General features: G+C 45.8%; 1 protein-coding gene across 1 annotated transcript in view; it reads right to left on the bottom strand.

Moving 5' to 3' along the window:
- The window catches only part of ASB18 (ankyrin repeat and SOCS box containing 18), a 37,461-nt gene extending 24,274 nt beyond the window's left edge, over positions 1-13,187 (bottom strand). The window contains exons 1-2 of the mRNA XM_043999625.1: positions 12,944-13,187; positions 4,303-4,570 (exon numbers count right to left, since the gene is read on the bottom strand). Coding sequence (XP_043855560.1) covers positions 4,303-4,570; positions 12,944-13,187 — 512 coding nt within the window. The remainder of the gene's footprint in view (positions 1-4,302; positions 4,571-12,943) is intronic.
- Positions 13,188-13,653: the final 466 nt, after the last annotated feature.

Raw genomic sequence — 13,653 nt, 5'->3', positions numbered from 1 at the left:
CTATTGTCAGGAAAGAAATTAAGGATGACCTAAAATCTACTACTTAAAAGAGGTGCCAGGGAAAGGAGTCCTTCCTAATCAAAGGGGTAATGTTTATGCTACTGAATGCCTGACCTTCTCAGCATAGAACTTTCCCTGAAGTCTTTAGAGTTGAAAAGTTCCGGTTGAAGCCTCAAACCCCGGCTGACACATCTGTTAAATTTTCATCCTTCGAGGAAGTTGCTTAAGTTATTGTAGCGGTGCCAGGCAGGCTGTGCAGTTGAACGCCTATTGGCTGGTGGCCATGATAATGGCCAGGGTTCAAGGCCTCCAGGGTGGTATGAGGTACCTATCTGACTGAAAGCCTACTTCAGTAGATGGGGGATAGGGTGGGGAGGGCTTCTCTAAAATGGTGACAAGCACAGGGCCCGTTCTTACCCTGAGCAACTGCCTTCTGACCCATCTCATGGATGGCCCGGTGTATGGAGACTGAGCAAAAGATGGGGGCTGGGGAGGGAGACCTCAGCCTGGTAGCTCGAGGCATGGCTAGCGCGGGCCAAAGTTTGGAGGCTGACACAGGGGAGTTAAGACTGAAAGCAGATATTCAGGCCATGAGCTTGGCACATTGTTCCTTTTCTGGGCGAGCCCAAACAAGGCCGTGAAGAGCTCCCTATCTCTGTGCAAACAGCCCCGAGGTATATAGGCTGCTTTTCTATCTCCCCTGAGCTGGGCTTGTCTTTCCTAGCTGACTGCAGGCTCCCTGAAGGCAGACACCAAGCAGGCTTCTGTTTCTGAAGAAGCACCTGACCTGGTCCTGAGCAGCTCCTCACAACAAGACTCACCAGTGGATGGCTGAACTCAGGAAAGGTTGGAAGATTGTCTCGAGGGGGCTCAGGACAAGGGTAATGCAAAGCCATAAGGTGACAATGAGTCACACAAACAGCATGCATCTGTCCTCTGCCTTCGGCTGGGGAGGAATCTCTGTGGCCTATTTAGAAAGTGTATGTGAAGACCTAAAAGAACATTGAACCAAAAAGTGAGGCTTCCCGGACTGAGGCTGGTGCTTCCAGTAAGAGCCTCCAAAGCAATTTGCAGGCATTTGCAATGGAAATCAGGGCTCCCCACAAGGAAGAAGGCCGGCACTGCTCCCTCCCTCCCTCCCCTGCCCTCTGCTAATTGCACGATAATAATGGAAGTGGTAACTTGTACTGATGGCAGAGATTCCCACTTACACACAGCCTCATTGAATCCCGGTGAGGCAGACAGGAAAGGCACTATTATCCCTGTCTGTCATAAGGGGAAACTGAGGCTCAGAGAAATCTAAGTGGCTGAGACTCCAGCCCTGGTCTTTGGACTACCAGACTATGCCAGACTGCCTTGGACACGGTGAGACAAAATTGCCTCCATGGATTTAAGCCCCTACTATGTGTAAGGTATTGTGCCAAGTGCTAGACATCCCTAGGAAAAAACCCAGAAGTTTCCCCTTCAAATTCCCATAGTTATTGCTGCTCTCCCTCTCCTCAGATATGTCTATAGTTCTTTATCTGCTCTCTCTTTACTTCTTCCTCCATATTGTGCATTTTTTTTGGTGGGGGATACTGTGGGGTTTTTTTGGGGTTGTATCCTCCCAGCAGAATGTAAACTTCTTGGGGGGCAGTGTAGTAAAATGAAAACACTGCCAGATTGGGATTCAGAGGACTTGGTTCTCAATACTGTCTTTGTAATTTTCAACCTGTATGACCTTATTTAAGTCACTTGCTTTTCTGGGCCTCAGTTTTCTCAGCTATAAAAATGAAAGAATTAAGCCAATTCATTTCAAAGTGCCTTTCTTTCCTAAATCAATTGCCTGTGAGGTCAGGGACTGTTTTCATTTTTATCCTTAAATTCCAAGCCACTAGAGGAGTATGCAGCACAAGGTAGGCACTTAGTACGAGTTTCTGGAATAGAATTGATACTGATCAGGATATTGATTCATTTGTAATTGTTAAATCCAGATGGCTCATGGATATGACTGAGTATACTAGTGGGGGCTCATGAGCCAAGATACTAGAGAAATCATTTCTGACCTCTCAGGGTTATCCCTATCATCCTGAAGGGAGAAGGTGCAATTCCCTCCTGAGAATTCCGCTTGCTAGTCAAGTAATTTATTGGAATAGTAGGAAATTCAGGAATTGTGTTGGATCTGGGGTGGTTCGCTCCCTCACCAACTGAGAGTGACCTTTGATTGTCTTTCAGGCATGAATTGTTGGTGACAAATTTCCTAGTTATTGCTGCTGAGCTCCTGGGTTAGCCTCATCCACTCTGGGCTAGGGAGTCCTGGAGCTTCCAGTCTCTCTAGCGCACACAAATAATTTCCATCTGCTAAAAAGATTTTCTTAAAGCACATCTACAACCTTGTTATACCTGCTGACAGAGAGGCAATGTGGTAGAGTGATGTTGTTGGACTTAGGAAGACCTGAGTTTGAATCCTGCCTCAATTACTTACTACTTTTGTGAACCAGAGAAAATCACTTAACCACCCTGAGCCTCAGTTTCCTCATCTATAAAATGGACATAAATATATTATCTACCTCCCAGACTTGCTATGAGGATCAAATGAGACAATGCCTACAAAGTACTTTGCTTAAAGTGCTTTAGAAACATTAGCTATGAGGATGATATCACTCACTCACTAAGCTCCACTGGCTTCCTAACACTTCTGGAAGCAAATATGAACTCCACTGTTTGGCAATGAGAGTCCTTTGCCATTTGGCTCCAGCCATGTTGCATCTAACTCCCCTCCGTGTAATCGGGGCTCTTTTCAGTCTGGTCTTCTTAGTCTTCCTCACACGGGAACCTCTATTTCCAGCCTCTGTAGTGGTCATCCTCCATTCCTGAGAGTCACTCCCCCACCCCAGGAACTATTGTTTCCTCTAAGACCCAGATCAAGAGTCCCCTTCTCCACGAGGGCTTTTCCTGATCGTCAGTTGCTGGTATCCCGATCTTGCCACAAATCAGTCTCTGTTTTGGTCTCTCTCTGTCTCTGTCTTTTTCATACATACACCTCTCTCTCTCTCTCTCCCTCCCTCCCAACCAATCTCTTTCTTTCTCTCTCCTCTCAACACATATGTACACATATATAGTATCTACATGTATATATAATATCCATAAACATATGTATTTATATATAAATATATGTATACATGTACATGTACATCCTTTCTCTCATGATAAGAGCGTAAGCTCCTTGAGAGCAGGGATTGCCTAATTTTCAGTCTCCCATATCCCTAGCATAGTACCTAGCTCATAGTAGGTGCTTAATGAATGCTCATGGATTGATTGACTCTGTCATGTCTTGCTCATCTCTTTTGTCTGTTCCTGATCTGGGAGAGATTGGTTAATTCTGTGTGAGAATAGGAAGGGCAAGAAACCATCACCTCAAGGGTGAAGGTAATAACATTTCAATATGAAAATTGCTGGAGATGAAATGACATGATTCAGGAAGTTTTATGCAAATGACAACTCATCCTTTGCAAAGGCTCCTGGGAACCTCACCTCTGTTAGAGTCCCCGTCTGGGACCAGCGTCAGGCTTCCTTGGAGACACTGAGAGTGTTTCTTTCAGTGTTTCACTGCTTGGAGGAGGGAGCCCAGGTTACTGCCAGTCTCCTCCTGCTTCAAGGAGAAGTTGCTTAGGACTCAGCGCCCCTGGGTCTCTCCCACTGCAGAAAGCAGAAGTTTGTCTGTGCATCGTTGGGGGGGCTCTTATGTTTCGGCTCAAGCCCCAGCCCCAAGAAGCTCACTATCTCTCTCACACTGTGACAATTAGGATGCATAAAATTATCATTAAAAACCCTAATTTTTAAGCCTCCAACCCTTGTCAGTGGCCTTTTAGCATTATTCAAACATGGGTTTATTTAGGCCTCTGATCACGCAGCTCATTACCTCAGTTTGGTGTCTCTTGCACTCTCTCTTGTAATCAAGCTCTAATTAGACTCAGCCAGAAGCAAAGGGGGATGTTGCTTGGCCAGGGGTAGGTGAGTGCTGGGCCCCTGGCAGGCTGATTGACAGGGCTGGGGGAGCAAGACTCAGGCGGGTCATAATTTGTCTGCCATGAGAAGATCACCCCTCCAGGCCGAAGCCTGGCCCTAATGGGGTGAAGCTCTGCTGAGGGGACCTTTCCTAAGGCCAGCTCCTTGCTCGTGGGTAACTGAGTTTAGCCTACAACTGAGTGATTGAGCAGACTTTAGGGAGCAAGGACTTCTCTCAGAAATGAAGAAGCTAGCGCTTCTGGTGGGGTTGGGGAGGTATGGTGGGGATGGGGGCTCTCGCTGCTGCCTCCTTACCTGAGAGTTTTGGGGGAGGTGCACAGGTGGAGTGGAGTCAAGCCCTCATCACTCATCAGGTTGGGGTTAGCCCGATGTTCCAGGAGCAGTTCCGCACAGTCCGTGTGACCTCCTTGGCAGGCCTCATGCAGGGCACTCTTCCCACCCGGAGCTGCATTAACATCAGCGTCCCAGCGTAGCAGGTGGCGTACACAGTCAGTATGGCCATGACTGGCAGTGATGCAGAGAGGGTTGGTGAGCTCTCTCTTATACTCGAGGGACCAGAGGCCTACATGGTAGGGAGAGGGGAAGAAATCAATCCATTAATTCATCAACCATCAAGAATGCTTCAATCACATACTATGTTGAGCCCTGTGCAAAGCACTGCTAATGGGAAGATGAAGATTCTTGCCTTCAAGTGCTCTGCCCTGTTAATTCTGCTCTAGATGTACTAGCCATTGGATATAAAAAGCAAAAATTAAACAGTCCCTGCTCTAAGGGATGTTACATTTTATCAGGGGAGAGAACATGAAGTCAGTCAGTCAATAAACATTTATTAAGTATCTTCTATGTGCTAGACTCTGAGCTAAGAGCTGGGATACAAAGAGGCAAAAGAGGGGCAGCTAGGTGGCACAGTGGGTAGAGCACCGGCCCTGGATTCAGGAGTACCTGAGTTCAAATCTGGCCTCAGACACTTAACACTTACTAGCTGTGTGACCCTGGGCAAGTCACTTAACCCCAATTGCCTCACCAAAACCAAAACCAAAACCAAAAAAACCCCCCAAAAACAAAGAGGCAAAAGATAGTTCCTGCCCTCAAGAAGTTTATAATCTAATGGTGGTGACAACAAGCAAACAAATATATGCAAATTATATACAGGATAAATAGGAGATAATGACCAGAGGGAATTAAACTAGAATTAAGAGGGGTTGGGGAGGGTTTCCTTGAGAAGATGGCATTTCAGTTGGGACCTAAAGGAAGCCAGGGAAACCAGGAGGCCCAGCTGAGAAGGTAGAATATGAGAAAATGTCCAGAGCTGAGAGACGAGGGACTTTTTTGTGGAATGGGCAGGAGGCTGCCAGGGTTACCCAGTGGTCAAAGATGACATGGTGGGGACTAAGGTCTAAGAAACTGGAAAGGTGGCAAAGGGCTGGGTTGTGAAGGGCTTTGAATGCCAAGCAGAACATTTTGTATTTAATCCTGAAGGCAGTAGGGAGTCACCAGGGTCTACTGAGAAGGGGGTGATGTGGTCAGACCTGCGTTTTTGGACCAGCCACTTTGGTGGCTGAATGGAGAATGGCCTGGGGTGGGGAGCGCCTTGAGGCTGTCCCTTGGGCTCTTGGAATAGTAGAGGCATGAGCTGATGAGTGTCTGTACCAGTGGGGGCAGTCTCACGAAGGAGAAAGCAGTGTATCTGAGAGATGCTGTGAAGGTGAAGCTGACAGGTCTTGATGCCATATTGGATATGGGAGTGAGAGATAGTGAGAAGCCCAGGATGATGCCTAGGGCTGTGAGCCTGACTGATGGGAGGGTGGCATTGTCCTCTACAGTAATAGGGAAATTTGGAAGTGGGGAGGGTTTGGGGGAAAAGACGAGTTCAGTTTTGGATACAACCAATCAGGAGTAGAGGGACTTTCAGTTCTAGATGTCGAACAAACATTTGGAGATGCAAGACTGAAGGTCAGCAGAGAGCTTTGAGAATCGTGAGAAGAGAGGTGATAAATGAATCCACTGGACCTGGTGAAGTCATCCAGTGGTATGGAGGAAGAAGAGAAGAGGGCTGGGACAGGGTCCTGGAGGACACCCAAGGTTAGCAGACATGACCTGGATGAAGGTCCAGCAAAGGAGACTTAGAAGGAGCAGTCAGATATGGAGGAGGACCCGGGGGCGAGGTGGGGAGGGAGCAGTGTTACAAAAACCTAGAGAGAAGAGAGTGCTGAGGGGAGTGACCAGCAGAATGAAGGCTGTACAGAGGTCAAGAAGGGTGAGAGCCAAGAAAAGACCATTAGAGCAATAGATTTAGGGATATGGCTCCATAGTTGTACTCAAATTGCAAGTAAGAAATCACTGGATTTTGGATTTTTTTTGACATGGCTAATGTGAGGCTTTGTTTTGCTTGAATAGACATATTCATAATAGCTTTTGTTTTTCTTTCTCTAGTATGAGCCAACAAACACAGATTAAATAAGTGACTTTCATGTGTCCTGCACGGCACTAAATTCTAGGAAAACAGAGAAAAAATCCACCGGGCCTGGCCTTCGAAGGAGCTACATTCTAAGGGGAAACATACATAGATGAGGCAGCTATGTAGTGTAGGTCCTCAGGAGGACATGAGTTCAAATCTTGCCTGTTTCCCTTTGTAGAGTCTCTCACAGTCTTCACGTATACCCAGAGCTAGTCCTCAATTCCAATGGCCTTTTCTCAGTCCTCATGCCTCTTGACCTCTCTGCAACCATTGACACTGTTGATCACTCTCCTTGATACACTCCTTTCTAGGTTTCTATAACTCCCTCCTGGTTTTTCTCCTGCATATGCAACCATTCCTTCCAAGTCTCCTTTGCTAGATCTTCATCTAGGTCAAGCCTGCTAACCTTGCGTGTCTCCCAGGACTCTGTCCTGGGCTCATTTCTCTTCTCCCTCTGTATGATTTCACTCAATGATCTCACCAGTTCCCATGAATCCCATTATCTCAATGCTGATGATTCTCAGATCTATTTATCCAGCTCTATTTTCTTTCAACTTCCAGTCTCTCATCTTCAACTCCATATTGGACATCTTGAACTAGATGCCCTCTAGATATCTTAAACACAACAAGTCCAAAACTGGACTCATTATCCCCCCCCAACCGCCCCCTCTTCCTGACTTCCCTATTATTGTCTTCCTAGTCACCCACCCTAGGTATCATCAATGCCTCACTCTTATTTCCCCATCCTCACTTCTAATGAATTGCCAAGCTCTGTACTTTTTAACCTTTATAACATCTCTTGCATCCACCCCCTTCCCTTCTCTTACAATACTATCATTCTGGTGTAGGCCTTTATCACCTCATATTAGGACTGTTGTAAAGCCTGGTGGTTGGTTTCCCTGTCCCAAGTATTCCAATCCATTCTCCTTCCAGCTGTCAATCTCATTTTCTTCAAGAACAGGGCTAACTGGGCAGCTAGGTGGTGCAGTGGATAGAGCACCAGTCCTGGATTCAGGAGGACCTGAGTTCAAATCCGGCCTCAGACACTTGACACTTACTAGCTGTGTGACCCTGGGCAAGTCACTTAACCCTCATTGCCTTGTAAAAAAAAAAGAAAGAAAGAAAGAACAGGGCTAACCTGGGCTGGGAAGAATGACCATTTCATTCATTTGCATTTAGAAGAGTGACCGTGTCATTCTTCTATCCAATCAACTTCAGTGACTTTCTATTACAGACAGATATTCAGAGAAATAGAGACAGTTGTCCAAAGAGACACACAGAGAGACAGAGACAGAAACAGAGACAGAGAGACACAGACAGCCAAAGGAACACATAGAAACAGACACCCACAGGCACAGAGTCAGAAAGAAAGAGAGAGATAAAGACAAAGGGACAGAGACACATAGAGAGACAGAGATACAGGCACAGAGATAGAGAGACACAGTGAGGTAGACACACACACACACACACACACACACACACACACACTGACAGAGAGACACAGAGGGTGTCTCAATGGAAGTAGTTCCAAGGACTGTGACCCTTGGTGGCAGAAAGCCCATTACAGATTCAAGAGTCCAGGCTTCTGAAGAGAAGAGCAGGTCCAGAGAGCCCAGAGAAACCACCCTGCCCAGCAAAGATGCACCTGGAGGGAACTAGTGTGAGGATTCTATGAGAACAGACAAGACATCAGGACCCAGCACTACCAGAAGCATGAGCTGTCTCAGCCAAATATGCAGGAACAGGTGTACCTCACTACCAGTGCATGTGATGTGTGTGCCCACTCTGCTCACTGGCACCATGTACATATGTGGGAGACTGTCTTCCTGGTTATGGGGCAAATGTATTATAAGTCACCGCAATGACTTAGCAAATGCCTTTTCTTTGAGCCAATTGTGTCTAGTGTCTGACTGTTAAAGGTAGGTTTACTGGTGGGGCCTTCGGAGCAATAGATTTAGGGATATGGCTCCATAGTTGTACTCAAATTGCATCCTCTGAATGCTAAGTCAAGGAAATAGGTCCAGAGGTGGGTCTATATAAATAAATAAAAATAGATATGCACAGAAATTTGGGTGGGACTGGGAGAAGCCTGCCTCCACAATGCAAAACCCTGCAGTAATATGCTTGCCATACTCATGCCTCCTTGCTCCGGCCAATTAGAGTGAGAGTTGAGGTGAGGGGGCTTAAAGAAATATACATCAAAATACAATTTAAAAGCCTCTATCCCTTACCCCTCTGTTTCCACAGATCCAGCAGGAGGAAGAGAACCAAACACAAAACAAGTGACCAACATTATCCAGTTTGTTCCGGGAAGGGCTTGAGAACAAGCTATAGCCCTCCTGACAATATCTGAGTTGGAGGGGAAAAAAACCCAACTTTGATGTGTTGCTCCACATTTCACACAATTCAGGCTTGTTGCTTCGAGCTCTTTAGGGTTTTGTGTGTGTATGTAGAGGGTTGTTCTTTCTTAAGGAATAAAATGGAGCAGGGGCTATGTACTTTACTTTCTGAAAACTTTGGTGCTTTCAAAAGCCCTGGCGAAGGTTGTTAGCTGCATCGAGCAATGGGCTAAGTAGGGGGGGAGCCGGTCCCTGGTGAATACACATCAAGGGGCAGGAATTCACGCGGTAGGCATGCCTGCTTCTAATGATGGCAGAATCGATCGCATGGCTGTAATGAGCTGTAAAGGGGACCCTTTTCATAGGCCAACTCCTTCCCCAGAGCCCCTGCTGCGAAGTGTTGAAAAACCACTCCTTAATTACCTACCAGCCTGTAAGACAGATCCCTAACCTGGCAAGCTTTGAGGACGCTGTACACAGCTCTGAAAAGGGCAGGTTAGTTAGGTGCTAAAGATGGGATGCCTATGGCAGGACCCAAGGAAGTGGGGACAGGAGATACCTGAATGGGAAGCTCATTGGTCCTTAGGAAGATAGCAAGCTTGCAGCTAGGGCAAAAGTTTGGATTCATCCAGAAATTTGGAGACTAGAGGCATTCTTTTATTTACTACTGGTGGGACTTTGGGCTTAGTCTCTCTGGGCTTCTGCTATCTTTTCTATAAAAAGGGCATAAAGTTAGACTAGATTATCTCTAATGGACTTCCCTGCTCTTTCTCTCTTTCTGTGATCTCAAGGTCCACAATGAAGGTGAAAGTTCCACTGTCCTCTGTCCTGGTCAGATGACATCAGTGCCTGGCACAAGGTAGGTGCCTAATAAATGCTTAGTGCTTGATCTAGGTAGGGTGTTCAGCTCAGGGCACCACAGTTTAGGAAGGCCATTGCTTAGCTGTGTTTGTCTTTCTTTGTATCCCTGTATCCCTTCCTATTACCTTTGTAACCGTGGCATCCCATCTTTAGCATCTAACTAACCTGCCCTTTGTACAGTGCCCAGCCCATAGTAAGCGCTTACTAAAAGTCACTGACTGCCTTCAAATATTTGAAGGACTATCACAAGGAAGGATGAGCTTTGTTCAGATTGGTCCTAGAGGGTAGACATTTCAAAGAAGTATATTTAGGATCAATGTCAGGAAAAACTCATTAACAGTGAGAGTTGTCTGTCTCATAGTGTCATGGCTTCCTCAAGAGCTACTGGTTCTTCCTTGGAAGTTTTCAGTCAGAGACTGAATGATAGACTACCTCCAGAGTCTACTTTAGTGGAGGTGCCTTTGGGTTATGGGATGGCCCCAGGACCCCTTCCAACTCTGACATTTTGTGATCATTTTGGTAAGTGCTTGGACAAAAGCTACACAAGATGAGAAAGCATGGAGGGCTGCAATCCACAGAGGTGAAAAGGCCATTCATGTTGATGAGTTAGCTGGACCAGTGAAGTCTGGAAATAAATATATATTGTATGCTCGGGTTCAACAGTCATTAGTAAAGCTATTTTAACCATCAATCCTTGGTACATAGACAATTCAAAATCTACCCTGCTTTGGTTTCTAGAACTAGTTCCAACCTACTGTGCCTCATGTGGCTACCCATTGCCCTCCCAATCAGATTCCTACTATCCCAGTGTTACAGTAACAGGTTATGCTATTGAACCTGTTGTCTCCAAGGGTTTTCCAGTGGCCTTTCCATTTCATCCCATTATTATTTTATTTCTTTTATTTCTTTTTTTTTTTACAGGGCAATGGGGTTAAGTGACTTGCCCAGGGTCACACAGCCAGTAAGTGTTAAGTGTCTAAGGCCGGATTTGAACTCAGGAACTCCTGAATCCAGGGCCGGTGCTTTATCCACTGCGCCACCTAGCCGCCCCTATTATTTTATTTCAATGCAATAAGCATTCAATGGGAGACAACATGATACAGTGCCATACGTGAAAGAGCTATCTTTGGAGTAGGAGAACCTCATTCATCCTGGCTCTGACACTTCCTACCTGAATGATGTTAAGCAAATTCCTTAATATCTGCAGGCTTCAGTTTCCACATCTGTAAAATGATGGAGTTGGAGAAATGGATTCTCAAGTCTAAAGCTCTAAATCTAGGATCCTGGGAGCCCGAGGTATGTGTTATGTTCCAGGCTGTAGGGATAAAGATACACAGTGACACAATCTCTGCCCTCAAGGAGTTCACATTCTACTGTAGTTGGAGAAAATGCATCCAAGTACAAAGTATTTTCTTTTCTTTCTTTTCTTTTTCTTTTTTTTTTGCAGAGAAATGAGGGTTAAGTGACTTTCCCAGGGTCACCCAGCTAGTAAGTGTCAAGTGTCTGAGGCCCGATTTGAACTCAGGTCTTCCTGAATCCAGGGGCTGTGCTCTATCCACTGCACCACTTATCTGTCCCCTAGCTGCCCCTTACAAAATACTTTCAAGAAAGAGGAAGTACCAATGATGGAGGGGGGTGGGGAAGAAGGCCTTATGTGGGAGGTGGCAGAGGGACTGTGCTCGAAGGATGCCAAGGATTCTGTGAGGTCAAGGTGATGAGGGAGTACATTGCAGGCATGGGGGACAGCAGAGGCAAAACCAAAGAAGGCATCACCTAGAGCAAACAGCTAGTAGGCTAACCAAGCCTCTATTCCTTTTACCCAGACCTCAGGTTTTGGTTTTCCCCTTAGCTTTCAGCTCCATCCAGAGGGTTAGCAGTGTGTGTGTGTGTGTGTGTGTGTGTGTGTGTGTGTGTGTGTGTGTGTGTAGGTAAGCTGAGGCGATTGATTTTTCTGGATCTCTCTTCTTTGAGGCTGAATATCTCATGCAGAGGTCATGATCTGGGGGCTGCCACTGCTGGAATGGGGGTAGTCACAGATTTGCATTACATAAGCCCAGAGCCATGTGGCCCATTCCTGGGGGATTGGAGCCTCTTAAAAGGAGAATTCTTTTCCCCTCCCCTTAGTGTTTCAGTCAGATATAAATTGCAGGCAGATTTATCTAGCTTTAAATCTTAGGGTGCCCTAAACAAAGCTTGTTTTTGTTTGTTTGAGGAGTGACACAATTCCTGTGTCAGACACAGGTCCTTTTTACAAACCACTTTCTCTTTTCTATGTGTTTGCTTTGTATCTGATCACACAAGTCCATTTCCAAATGGCTGCTCTCATTTCCTGTCTTCTTTCAGTGGTTTCAAAGCTACTGACTCATCTCTGCTCCACCAGCACACTTTTGTAGCTTATGTGAAGGTGGGCAGAACATTTTACTGATGACATTGTCTCATTTCATCCTTATAGCAGCCCCGAGGAGTAAGCACAACACTATGTTCTCCCTATTTCATAGATAAGAAAACTGAGGCTGACAGGCAGAATACCTTGGGCAGAGGAAAGATTAGAACCTAGGCTGCTTCTACGTTGGGTGTTCTTTCCACTGTGTCTATATCCGCGCTGTGTATATACACAGGTGGTAAGTGTCACTGGTGGGATTTGAACTCAAGATTTCCCTGACTTCAAATCCAGCACTTTAACCACTGCCTTAGCATGACAGCTCTTGGCACAGCATCTGACACATGATAGCTGCTTAATAAATACTTGTTCACTCTCATTTTACATGGAAATCTATACCTGTATATATGGAACTAATTTGCATCTGCAAAATGACTAGCTTTATAATAGTGATAGCTTTACAACTTTTGTCTCATTTTATTCTTCCAATAACCCAGGAAGGTAGATTCTGTTATTATCCCCCTTTTAGGAAGGAGAAAACTAAGGCTAAGAGAGATGAAGTGTTGCCCAGGATCATCCAGCCAGTAAGTGTCAGAGTCAGGATTCAAAGTTAGCACTCTGTGCCCTGGACTACCCAGCTGCCTGGATCAGTCAGTGAATAATTGATGAAGTCCCTACTATGTGCCACACACTGGGTATACAAAGCAAGGCAGACTACAATATTTGCCCTCAAGGAACTCACTGTCTAATAGGCTTCTTTATTGGTTGTTAGTGTTGGGAGTCACTAATACTGTAAAATCTCTCTCCATCCATATGAGATGTAGCTATGTATAGATACATGGAACATTAGTAGCCCTGAATGATTTACAAATGGATCTTTGCCAGTAAGCAGGTTACCTGATAGTCCAAAAGTGGCCGGAGATTTCACCCGCCATTCCATCTCATTCTTATTGATCTCCAAGACTACATTGGCATCCCCATAGTGCTGGGCCATCAGTGGCTGGAGGCTTCCCAGGTCGCCGGTGACCAGGGCTGTGTGGTACTGGTCTGCAGGAGCAGAACTTCGAGGGGGGTCTCTCTCCATCTTCTGAAAGATTCGGAGCTTTGCCCTCCCTAGGGCTGGCAGCCCATCTGTGGCCATGCTGTTTATCTGAGCAAAAGCCCTCCTCCCCGGGAGGGGCGAGATGACCTTATACAGGAGCAGCGATTTCTATTGTCATCTCTTCATTGTAGTCTGGCCAGGGCTGATCAAGGGGGTATTTATAACTCCTGTGGGCTCCCAGGGGAATGCTGGCTTGATAGGCCCAGGGTCATGAGACTTTCTAGATGCAGGAACAGTTATCCAGGACCTCCAGATAATGTGTCATGTTTATTCTAGACACAGCTACATCTATTGATTAAAAAAATACTCCACAAACCCAGCAAGCTCAGACAAATATAAACACTGATATTCCTCTTTCCAGGATAGAAGCCTTTTAGACCAGATAGATTTGAAATTCAAGAAAGGATAGCATTATATACTTCTTTGCTTACTTTTCTTTTTTGAGGAGGGGGTCCAGAGCTTTCCTTGATTTTTTTAGAACTCCCAGTGTGGAAGCTACCTCCAC

This window comes from Dromiciops gliroides, chromosome 4, assembly GCF_019393635.1.
Source record: "Dromiciops gliroides isolate mDroGli1 chromosome 4, mDroGli1.pri, whole genome shotgun sequence".
Taxonomy (NCBI): Eukaryota; Metazoa; Chordata; class Mammalia; order Microbiotheria; family Microbiotheriidae; genus Dromiciops; species Dromiciops gliroides.
This window is presented reverse-complemented; position numbering and strand designations above follow the sequence as displayed.